At 38.5% G+C, this 12,862-nt stretch overlaps 1 protein-coding gene across 3 annotated transcripts in view; it reads left to right on the top strand.

The window, feature by feature from the left end:
* Positions 1-12,862, top strand: part of fkbp15b (FKBP prolyl isomerase family member 15b) — a 34,138-nt gene that overhangs the window by 19,732 nt on the left and 1,544 nt on the right. The window contains exons 20-29 of one of the 3 annotated variants that reach the window (XM_052094166.1): positions 50-82; positions 410-581; positions 1,726-1,862; positions 1,978-2,133; positions 3,656-3,808; positions 4,760-4,852; positions 6,838-6,951; positions 7,403-7,510; positions 8,566-9,200; positions 10,228-10,357. In XM_052094166.1, the coding sequence (XP_051950126.1) occupies positions 50-82; positions 410-581; positions 1,726-1,862; positions 1,978-2,133; positions 3,656-3,808; positions 4,760-4,852; positions 6,838-6,951; positions 7,403-7,510; positions 8,566-9,200; positions 10,228-10,357 (1,731 nt within the window). The remainder of the gene's footprint in view (positions 1-49; positions 83-409; positions 582-1,725; positions 1,863-1,977; positions 2,134-3,655; positions 3,809-4,759; positions 4,853-6,837; positions 6,952-7,402; positions 7,511-8,565; positions 9,201-10,227; positions 10,358-12,862) is intronic. The other 2 variants (XM_052094167.1, XM_052094168.1) reach the window with 2 other exon arrangements.

Below are 12,862 nucleotides of genomic sequence, written 5' to 3'. Positions count from 1 at the left end.
TACTCTGATTGGTTGAGAGCCTTTAGTAGTGATTGCTCTCTTTTTTCAGCATGCACTGCCACAGGAATTGGGCTGGGGTCAGGTGAGCAAAACTGCTGTCCAGCCAAATCAATTTCTTTATAGTCTTCACGTTCTCTTTCCATCATTCTATTTCAGTTTACAATTTTCTCATTGTTGTAACAAGCACCACTCACTAACCATTCAGCTCTCATCAGGGGTACATAGCTGTCTGTCTACAACCACGTTTTTTTCTTCTTCGCACTTAATATGTGTCATTCCCTTTCTTTTTATCTTTTCATTACAGTCCCATCATATTTTATCTGATTTCAACAGGTGTTTTAACATTGCAGAGGCAGTCGTGAAATAAACGGTTTAATGTAGGCCCTGTCTCTCTCTTTGTCTATGGAAGGCACGGTTGACGGAGGAGTTGGCTTCCTCCACAGCGCGTGTGTCAGAGCTGCAGCTGGAGTTGAGCTCACAGCAGCAGAATGCTGCAGTTCTTCAGACCAAACTCAACGCTGCACTGCAGGACAGCCAGCTACACAGCACACACATCACTACGCTGGAAGCCCAACTATTGGGTGAGCTGCACTGCATCTTACACAATGTATCTTAGCCAGTGTACACACCAATTTGTGTTGTGCTTACTATGGTGCAATTCTTGCTGTTCTGGTGCTGGGCCCCGTAATTGCTGCTTGCAGCTATATTTATTATTATTATTATTTTTAATAATAAAATAACATTTGTAATTTAACAAATTCTGGAAAAAATTAAGTTGACTTGGTTCCAAAAAAATTCATTGAAAAGAGGAGAGATATCCTATTACAACTAAAGTGAACAAAAAGGAGATCTAAACTATTTACAATAAACAAACTATTTTGTTTTCTTCCACATAAAAAGAGTACTTCCAATCAGTTCTACACAGTATATACACTGGCAGCCAAATGTTTAGAATAATGTACAGATTTAGCTCTTATGGCAATAAATGTGTACTTTTATTCACCAAAGTGGCATTCGACTGTTCACAATGTATAGTCAGTACATTAATAACTTGAAAAATTACTATTACAATTTGAAAACAAATGTCAGAACTTCTTAAACTACTTCAAAGAATTCTCATAAAAAAATCCTCCATGTGCATCAATGACAACTTTGTCTAGATTTGATAAAAAAATTACTTTTTCAAATAGTGATATTGCTTGTTTTTTTTACTTTATTAATGTCCTGACTATACTTTGTGGTTGAATGCCACGTTGGTGAATTAAAGTACCAATTTCCTTCCGAAACAGCAAAACCTCTTCATTATTCCAAACTTTTGGCCACCAGTGTATATTTATACTCATTAAGACAAAACGACAACATTGGTAGCGGATTCGGATCGGTAGAGAAAAAAATGGTATCAGTGCATCCCTACTTTCAGTAAGGACCAAAACGTTACCTGTTGTATAATCATGCTTGTTTAAAGGTGCACTCAGTAATTTATCTCCTCATTTAAAAAGAATCACATGACCAGCCACATTCTACTCTCTTAATCTCAGTAACTGCCATTATTGGACCCTTTACTCATGAAATAAGTTAATTATAGCTGACTTTGAATAGTGAATTTCTATAATGCTATTGGTAATTGAAAACTATTGTGTATGAAAGATGCTGCATCCACAAGTCCAAAAAAATTACTGAGTGCACCTTTAAGTCAGGGTGTATGGTTCTCTGTTTGTGTTTCAGAGCTCAAAGAGACAGACGAAAGAGTGCAGAGTCAATACAAGATGGAGAAACAGAAACGTAAAGAACTGGAGTTCAAACTTAACAACATGGATGAAGAGCTTCAGGACATGAAAACCGAGAAGGACAGCCTGGAGCGAGTGAGGAACTATTGTTGTGTTAATATTTGTGAGAGAGAGTATGACTGAATATCAGGAATATAAATACCTTCGTTTTGACCTCTTTGGGGTAATCATGTCAATTAAACTGTTTCAGACTCTCTCAGACAGAAAGAGGAAGTGGCAGGCGGAGAGGCAGCACTGTGATGAGGAACTGGAAGAGGTGAGGAGGGCGGGGCAACAGGAGATGGACAACCTCAGGAGACAATTACGTAAAGCCAGAACCAGCACTGACCACGCCTCAGCTGAACAGGTAAAAAAATCGAATGAATAGAGTGAGGATGGGAAATGTAACACTTTAATATCTGTAATTAAAAGTTGACTGTTTAACACGTCAAAATAAAGTTTTAAAAACGATCCGTCCCCCCCCGCCCCTCCCCCCCCTTCTTGAAAATTCACTAATGTTTCCCCTACTTCCTGTGGATAAAATTGCCTTATATAAATTTCCAGGTGGTACATGCTCAACCCGACTGTACATCCTAGCACAGAAATTGAATGTCATTACGTGTGTCACATGTTTCGAGCATAATAACACAAGTGGTGGGAGAGATTTGGGCAAGCTTCGGTCCTGTATCTCTTTGCATTGCATGAAAACGCAATCCATAACCAACGCATAACCTCACATAACACCCAGTGTGTGCGTGATAGAGACTGAACGGCAGCCAGAGAAAATAATCGTTTCGAGATTTTAAACATCAGCAAAGTAAACTTCAGCATTTAATGTTTTATATCTGTATGTATAGTGTCTAATAATGCATTAGCAATGTACACTTAAGTTTATCTTGCCAAAAAAGATTCATTGGCAGCTGATTTTATGGCATGTAAACTATAATTCTATCAAAGATTTATACCTGTAAAAATTGACTGTCCTCAAAATATTTGAACATGGCCATATATATAAAGAATTAAAATAAATTATGACTTGCCAATTTCTTTCAATTGCTTTGCGACCATAAAGTATAAAGTAAATATATTTATGATTATATTTCAATGTTTGTTTCAAAGCACCATCATGATTAATCGCAATTAAGCACAGAAAACAGTGATTATTTAGTATTAAATCGATTTACATCCCTAGAATAGACCCATTTTCTCATGGTTTAGTGGATGGTTTGTTGGTGTAAATTTAAAATAACTAAGTTTATTACAGTTATACTCTTGTAAATTCTTCAATTCATTACAGTTTGGTCTATTGCAGTGTTGGGTGTAATCCGATTACAACATCTGATTACTGTAACAAATTACATTTTAAATTCTTGTAATCCGATTACAGGTACTGAATTAAGATAATTAAGAACATTACTTGGGTTGCACATATTTTATTTAGATATAAAATGTGAATTCATATGTTCACTGTTTGTGTTTCTGTGTCTGCTGAAGGGTGTGCGCCACATTGAAAAAGGACTAAATATAGATATTTAGAATTTAAGCAGACTAACAAAATATAAAAATGTTTTAGAGAGAAAAATAAAGATATAGTAATCTGATTACAATTATTGAGATGTAATTAGTCACTTGTAGTGTTTAGCTTATTTGAGTAACTTACACTGGTCTTTTGTGACTGTCCCAGCAGTTGACAATGCAACTACTAAATGTTTTCTGAATGGGGTTGGGAATTTAGGACTAGGTCTTATCATTAAAAGAATCATAATTTGACCCAGAATTGTTAAATTCCTCACGTTTCTATTACTTTTTCTTTTATAAATAGTTTATTAAATAATATTTTTATATGCTTTTTTTTGCAAAAATAGCTTAACCAACATGTGTTTGTGTAGTTGGCTCAGTTGCAGGCAGATCTGGAGCAGGAGTGGCAGCTGAAGTGTGATCAGACTCTTGCAGCAGCACGTGAACAGCAGAGGAGAGAACTGACTGAACTCACAGAAACCAGAGACACAATGCAGCTCAAACTCACACAGCTGCAGGAGAAGGTATACACACACACACACACAATATGACAACAGTGTGAGCTTAGTCAATAATTATACACACTCTCTTAGGATGTATTCTCTCTCTTTAAACAATTCATTTTAGTGAATTGTTTCATTTGGATTCTTTTTTTTTTTTCACCTATATATTCAGCAGTAACGTTTGTCATTATTTTACATTTAGATTTTTGTAGCTAGTAGTTCAAATTTGAATACATTTGTTTCAGTATATGTAGTAAATATTTCAAATATTTATTTTTTTATGATGATGTCATCATTTGATATCCTTCATTTCTAAACTAAATTATATAATCTGAAATTGATTTAACTAAAGATTTTTCTGCCTTAAATATTCATGTAATGAAAGTATTGTAATGTAGTGAGCTACATTGTGTTAGTAGCTTGAAGTGATTTCATATTGTGATTTCAATCTTAATTCAATCAGTCATGTAGCATTAATGGATAAAGCGATGTCATCAAAGCCTTTTGCATGTTGTGGCTATTATTCTGGATTATGCATTTTAATCCATGGTGTTTTTACAACATGCTACTAATTTCATTATAAATAAACAATCATTTTTTCATAGCTTCATTTTCATGCTTATAACTGATATGCCGATGGCTTACATTTGGGGGATATATATCAGCAGCTGATACATCGGTGCATCCCTAGTAGCTACCTACTTTTTTAAAAGGGTATCTTGACTGTATCTTTGATGCTTTGAATTATGTGTATCCTGTAAATAGCATGTCATCACGCAAAGTAGCTACCCCGACACTGATCTATGCTTAAAGAACGCTTCATAACTTTTGTACTAGTCCACACCTGTTTGATAGTTCCGTGAGAATCTTCTTTAACTCATACAAACATTAAAGAATAAATTGTATTCATTTGTTAAATAGACACTCATGCAAACAACCAAACTACTTCTATTCTTTATCTCCCATTTATAGTTTAATGCGCTCAAACAGTCACGTGAATCAGATGAACAGCTTTTAATACAGCAGCAGGACCAGCGAGAGGAACTTCAAGCCTTGAGAGAAAAGGTGATACACTCAGAAAAACTTACACATCCTGCCTCTGGTCTCTAATATTGTATTTGTATTCTTAAATCCAGGGCCATGGGAAGATGATTTATGTTCGATATGTTTATAATGGGAGGTGCATTTTTTGCGTGTACGTGTAAAAAAAAAAAAAAAAAAAACGTCAATTAAAAAATGAATTAAAGAAATCAATTACCAGCATGTCAATTCACAGTGGGCCACCTTTACTTGGGTTATTTTTAGGGCATAGGTAATCTTTATTGTCGCGCGCGCGTTCATGGAAAAAATACAGATTTGCTCGTTTTGGATGGGAGTAAAATCAATGAGAACTCTGGCAATCATTATATTGCCCCACATAAAACATTTCCTGTCCATATAGTGGTTTATAACATCACATGACTCGTTGATACAGGTTTGCAATTTTACTTATGGTTTGTTAGAGGATGTATATTAGGTATATATTTTTTTTTTTTTGGCTATTTGTTTACTTTGACATGTGCTATTATCATCTCTCCCTCCCCAGTTTTTGGTTTCAAGCAGATGAGTAAACTTTTCTTATAGGCTCACAGACAGCAGAAGAGGGGATAAAAAAACACTTACTCACTGGTTCTCCGATTCGCTGTAGCTTGGTCCTTGGCCACTCCTCCACCTTCTAATGGATGACAGCCACACCTCCCCGGGCGGATCGGAGGCATTCCTCCGGCCTCTGGCAGACAGAACGCCCGCCGTGTTCTCGGGGAACAGAAGGGGTCTCCCCCACCCCTGGCAGTGTTCTCCCGCTCCTGGTGGTCGGCCGGGAGCCCCTCACGGTCAGAGGTCGTTTTGACCCCGCTGCGTTTAGCGGCTGGTAGGGGTCTCCCCCCCCCCCAGCTGCGGCCCTGGCCACTCCAGGCGGTCATCTAGGAGCCCCTTCTTCCCTCGCGGCCGTTCGTCCGCTCTCAGGCGGCCGGGCTCCTCCATCCCCTGGCAGATGGCCAGGCTGCTCCATTTGGGTGGACGGTAGTGGCAAGGACTCTACTATGGCGCATCTCTTCTCCTTCCCAGGTTTCGGTGCCAGTGTAAAGGGGTTAATGGAAAGGAGGAGAGAAGAACCGGCTTGACAATATAAATAACAGTTTAATAATAAACTGAACCAAAAAGACAAAAACACACACAGTTGTCGGGCAGCTGCCCGTAAATCTCTCTCTCTGTCGTAGTGCGGTCTCTGGCCGCTCTTATCCCTCTCAAGGGCTTAATTAGTCTGATTAGGTTCCGGGTGTGTAGCCTCACGACCCGTCCCCGTCCCCGCCCTCCGCTTTGCCACAGGTACTGACAACTGTTTATATTAAATTGCTTAGCGGCAGCTTAAAATAAACCAAAACGTTACCATGATATGCGCGTCTAGGTGCTCCAATAGTTAAATTAGTCCAAACGTGGCTCGGCGTTCAGGGGTTGTTGAGAAGACCCTCATGATTTGTAAATAATTATGACACTATTCAGTGTTGTAAATTATTTCTCAAGACTTCAAGTATACAGTTTTTTAGGAAAACATATCCTAAAACATTTTTTTTCATGTGTTTTATAAAAAAAAAAAAAAAAAAAGAGACTGACAAAAAGATAAGAACAACCATAATCTCGACATCAGGGGTCCTGCAGCACACCTACTTCCCACGGCCTTGCTTATATCATTCTTTAATCTCTCCTCAGATAAGACAATATTAAAGGGTTCTCATTCTACATTTTTCTAGCAATATTTTTCCACCTGAAGTCCACATATAATTGTATTATTTCTTCTGTACCTTTAAGACTTACGTAAGTAAATGACCTCTGTTATAACTGAAGAACTGCTTGGCATGTCAAATAGTAACAATGCTTTCTTAACAATGGGATGCATATTTGCTGTCTGGTCAAACATAGTTCAGTTCCTTTTATTAAGGCCTGCATTAGATTGTGACAGGATCTTCCTTGCTCTTGTCCCCTTTAGTCAGGAGTGGTTTATTGTGTTTCAGTGCTCTGTATTGGAGCAGAAAGTAGTGTTGCTGAAGCAGCAGGGTGAGGCGCGGGTTTCAGAGCTGGAGAGGAACCTGGCAGAACAGCAGCAGCAGACAGACACAGCAGGAGAGGTGAGCGTTCTACAACTCAATATGCATTACAGTTAAGCAACAAGTTACAAGATGTCATGTTATGCATGGCACAAAGCAGAGTATTTGAAATCCTTTCAGCCATGACTATATTCACTTCACAATTAATTAATGCCTTCCTTTCAGCTAGAAGATATAGTCTTCAAAAATGTTTAGGTAGGCTAAAAGGATTGTTCACCCTAAAACTGAAAATTCTGTCAAAATCGAGACTACCTTGTGTCAACACATAATACTTTATTGCGGAGCACAAAAAAGTCATTTTTAATGAATATCCTGGTCTGTCTTTTCAATGCAGTGGCAGTGAATAGTGTTTCAATTTAAAGCTTTAAAAAGACACCAAAAGAACCATAGAAGTTGTCCATGATACTCGTGTGTCATATTCCAAGTCCTCTTAAGTCATACGATAATCTTGACAATCTTTTTTTTTTTTCAGGTGAAGCGAGTGATGAATGGAGTGTTCCAGTCTCTGAGGGGCGAATTTGATCTGAATGAGACCTACATAGGAAGTGCTGTCCTCAGAGTGCTGGTCAACACCATCAAGGTCAGCCTTAGGGATAGTAATTATTAAAATCCATAAATTAACATTAATAATTTGATTGATTAAGCTTATCGTTCGTCGATTAATTAATTTCAGGACAAATGCTTTCAGTAATCATGCTAGCAGACATCGATAAGGCTCTCTATACAGTCACCCGCCACTAGAGGTCGCTTGTGTGCTGCATGTCACGTCTTGTCCGCATCACAGAAGAACCACAATCACTTTTGGAGTGTTTCTCTATAAATGAACATTATTTTCTGCATACACCATGATAGTGTGTTAAAGTACAACATAACAGCATACACTGTTGATCTGCTGGTCTCCTTGTTTCATCCCAACCTACAAATACGTCAGTGATCGCTGGGAAAGCAGATTCAGCTGACATCTCACCAGCACCAGAGAAACGGTATATTATGTAGGCTACTGTGTTCATGCAGTGTGTTATGATTTGACTTAATTTCAAATAAAACAATAATACCAAATGTCCAAAATATCTCACGTTCCACAACGTGAAGTTTTAATGAACTCAAATATGTATCTGGTATACAAGTTATTATTAACAGTAATTCAATAACGGTAATTAAACAATTCACACATTCGTACAAAATATAGCTTAAATGTGGTAGCCTGGGTAGCTCAGCGAGTATCGATGCCGACTACCACGTCTGGAGTCGTGAGTTTGAATCCCAGGAATTGCTGAGTGACTACAGCCAGGTCTCCTAAGCAACCAAATTGTCCCGGTTGCTAGAGTGGGTAGAGTCACATGGGGTAACCTCCTCGTGGCGCTTTAATGTAGTTCTCGCTCTCTGTGGGGTGTGTGGTGAGAGAATAGCGTAAAGCCTCCACACACGCTATATCTCCGCTATATTAGTGCATTGAAACCACCTTTTTTCCACAAATAACCACTAGATGGTGCCATAAACACATGAAACTTGCATACCAATGGTGGTTTGGCTCGTAAGCTTGAACAGAGGACAAAAACAAACATTATGTATCATATTTGATACACACAGCTTTATAGGGTTAAAATGTCACCATTTGTTTTTGTTCTGTCACAGAGTGTCACACTACAGCTCCTCACTAAACCTGTGAGATCTGCATCTGAAAACAGTGAAAAAGAAGAGGAGGAAGAAAAAAATGAGGAGAGCGACAGTGATGCACAGCCAAGACATGAGGTACATATAAACATGAGGAGAGAGGAGGAGAGGAATTCAAGTTATGCCAGCCAGGATGAAGAAGGACAGTCACAAGTGGAGAAGAAAAACATTTCGCCAGCAGTGGAGAAGAAAGAAGTAAAGGATGAACTCGAAAAAGAAGACAGGTGTGAACAGGACGTTGTGGAAGAAAAGAGGGAAGTGAAAGTTGAAGAGGAAAAGAGGGAAGATGTTGTAGTAGAAAAGAGAGAAAATGAAGTTGTTGAAGGTAATGCCAGCTCTGAACAGAATTTGCAGGCTCTTGAGTTGGACAGTGAAAGTTGGACAGAGACCGCAGTTGAAGGACAGACTGGAAATAAATTATCTGATGACATAGGTCCTAAACAGGAAGTTAAGGTAATTAATGAGAGCATTACAGGTCCTTTAGATGAAACAGAAACTGCACAAGTGACACTAAGAGGACCTCCTATGAACCCACCACCACCACCCCCCAACCCTCTACAAGATGACTCGACCAAAACATCTGCACCGCTCTCCAGGTTGGTAGTTAACTACTAACATTATGGCTGTAGAAAGGGATAGTTCACCCTAAATCAATAATTCTGTCGTCATATACCAACCGTCATGCCGTTTCAAACCTGAATGACTTTCTTACTTCTGTGGAACACTAAAGGAGAAATCTTGAAGAATGTTCACACTGATCTTCTCTTTACAATGAAAGCATATAGTGACCGGGGCTGTCAACCTCCAATAATGACAATAAAACACCATAAAGGTAGTACATACTACATAAGCACTGTACTGCAAGTCTTCTGAAGCTATATAATAGCTTTGTGTGTGAAACGAAACAAAATGTAGGTCTTTATTCGCTGAAAATCTTTCCATTCCATCATAGCTTCATGCATGAAGTTACAGCAAATAACGACTAAAATTGCAGTCTCTTTATCTCACAAAGCTATCGTATGGCTGCAAAAGACTTGGAATCTAGTGCACAAGTTGTATGGCCTACTTTGATGGTGCTTCATTTTCGGAGCTTGACGATGTCCATCACCATTCACAGTCGTTGAATAGAAAAGAGCAGCATGGACGATTTGCTGAACATCTCCTTTTGTGTTCCACAGAAGAAAGTAAGTCATACTGGTTTGTTTAAATTTCATTTATGGGTGAACTATCCCTTAAAATGATGCAATGGCTCTTCATCTACACATGTGAGCAGTTTATGGAGTTAGTCTTTTCCACTGAACATGCTTGTATAAGCAAACAGGAACCATTCTACACTCTTGGCAGTAATGAGATTTTACAGCATGCAGACTGAAGAGTAATTGAATCATTAAATCATGCTTATGATTGTTGATAAATCCAAAAGTAAACCAAATAAAGCTTATGATCACTGTATAACAATGTAAATTAACTTTTTAAACCAATCTACTAATGCAGCACCACTTAACCCTCACTGTCCCGTGTGAGCATGTGCCCTGTTAGATCATGTGTTCCTCTAGACACACTCAGTGTTTGTCCTGTTTTCTGTCTCTCGTCTCATCTGTGCTCATCCTGCTATTCTCTCAGTCAATCTGAGAGTGTAGAAGAGGAAAATGGGGAGGAACCATTTTTCCAGAGCCCTACCCAGCCCCCATCCACAGCCCCCCAGCATCCCCAGCCCCCATCCGCACCCACTGATGAAGAGGAGGAGGAGCTGGTGAGCTAGGCTCACACACATGTACACACACACACAACATTCATATGGTCTTTTGTTCCCATTTGACAGCTTCCCATTTTGTACATATTGTCTTCTAGAGAATTGTCAAAATAACTTTGAAAATGTGTAATTAATGATCTAATAATCTAATGAATGATTATTAACTGTGATTCTGAAAGATCAAATCCTCTTGAATTACACAGTATATTTTTCAGTATAACATGTGAAAAGATGTGTTTAATGGGGGTGGTGTGGCATAGTGATTAATGTTCAGGGTCGGATAGCAGGTTGGTGATTCGATCCCCACAAGGATTGATTTGAGCCATCTCCATTGTGGCCTCGAGCAAGACAATTATTCTCTATTTTTCCAGGGGGAAAAAGTCATGGTGCTGTTCTTTGGTGATATCAAGTTTCACAAATAATACAAATAAATGTCGAAAAAAAAAGATCCTATTCTATTCTAAGGTATCACTTTCATCGTTAAATGCATTTATGCATCACGATACATGGATCTGACAATTAAAATTAAATGTATCAATTATTGTATTAAATGATCAATTATAATTGCTGTAAATATAGCTGCGAGCAACAAGTACGGGGCCAAGCACACCAACGACAATCATTTTGATTGAATTTAGACTTCTAGGAATGATTTTAATCAAGGTGGTGAAAAATGACTTGTAGTGTAATACAAGTGCTTATAACTTTTAGGTGAATAGGTGGCGCTGTCACCAAATTGATATTGTGTTGTCTGGGCTGTCATAATGCCACAAATGAAGTTTAATTTCTCTATAGCAAAATGTTCATTAGATCCTTATTGGCATCTTGCCATATAATTCGTTAATGCATTACACAAGAACAGTTTGATTTATCAAAAAGCTTTTCATAACTTTTTGTCATAAGTGTCCCTAGATGATACACAGAAAATGTCATGCAAATAGGATGGACGGCCTAGGAGAAGTTTGAAAAAGTACGTTTTTGATTAAATTCAATGTGGCGGACAGGAAGTAAGGCCAACCGGGTATCATTCACCTCCATTTGCCCCAATGAATCTTAAGTGACCCGTCTCATGATTTTAGGCTATTTATTATGAGTGTCTCTAGATCAGGGGTGTCCACACTTTTTTTTGCATGATGATCTACTTTTAAATGGCCAACTCAATAAGATCTTCCAACTTAAAAAAAAAAAAAAAAAAAAACAGTTTAATTTTTTTTTTTTATTCTTGTTGGGACTACTGCCCCAACATACTACATGGAATTAATCTTCTAATTAATAAAAAAAAAGATATGTAATAATGTTCAATGTTGATATCATTCAGTTTTAACACTAAACCCAAAACACCTACAGCACAATAGATTACATTTACCTTATTCTGATGACTTGCTCTCAATGGAATCAGACAGTTTTGCATAATCCGGGCAGTAGCTGCTGGTAGCTAGTCTCAAACACTGCTAGTTTCGCAATTTCGCACTCTGTTCTCAGAAGCCCTTGGAAGGCCCGAACCTAGTTGGCATGGCAACTGAATAAACACAAATCTCGCCTGGTCAAAATTTACTCATCAAGTGCAAGTCAAACAGAAACTAAAAGAAGGAAATACATTATATATTTTTTTTTATTAAAAGTTAACGAAAGCACATTTAAATTTTGTGCGATCTACCAGCATTGCCTTTGCGATCAACTGGTAGATCGCGATCGACGTATTGGGTACCCCTGCTCTAGATAATACAAAATTTCGAGCGAATCGGACGCACGGTTCAGGAGGTGTTCAGATTGTAGTCCAAAAACCTGGAAGAGAATTCACAAGGGGCGTTTCTAGGACTTGAGGATGTTTTGGGCTTAGCCCGGCCCCATTAAAAAAAAAAACCCCCGCTCTACCTTTTGTGTTTTTTTTTCTGCACTCTGGCACCTTACTTACAATGAAAGTACAGTGATTCCCACTGGATTTTGTGAGAGTATGGGGGTGGACCTCCAATCCTCTAGGGGGGGTTCGGGGGCATGTTCCCGCGTTCGAAAATGTTGTACATTTTAAAGTTAAATATTTCCATCTGGTGCACTTTGAGAGCAAAATTAAGAGACTAGTGTTGTACTCTCATAAACAATTTTGTGCTCTTAAAGCTGCAAGTTGGCAACATTGAAATAAATTGAATTGTGAGAAACAGCGCACACAATTCTTCCCCATATACATGATGCTCTTCACCCCCAGCCATGGTTTAATTGACAGAGCCAAGGCCTGCCTCGCCAAAAACGATTGGCTAAAATTAGCTGGATTGACACTACCCGACCCACAATTTTCACTCAGAGCTCGAGTCTGTGGTGCTAAACTAATCTCTCACAGGGCCTGATTTAACTTAGACACCATGTCTGTACCTCATCTGGGTTTGACATCTCACAAATATTTTTGTATGCTCATTTGAAAAGCAGGGTAAAAACTAGGGATGTCAGTTTCAGCTCTTTATCTTTTAATGTTACCTCAGACTGCTAACGATAGCTAGCGAGTGAAGACAT

This window comes from Xyrauchen texanus, chromosome 27, assembly GCF_025860055.1.
Source record: "Xyrauchen texanus isolate HMW12.3.18 chromosome 27, RBS_HiC_50CHRs, whole genome shotgun sequence".
Lineage (NCBI taxonomy): Eukaryota > Metazoa > Chordata > Actinopteri > Cypriniformes > Catostomidae > Xyrauchen > Xyrauchen texanus.
This window is presented reverse-complemented; position numbering and strand designations above follow the sequence as displayed.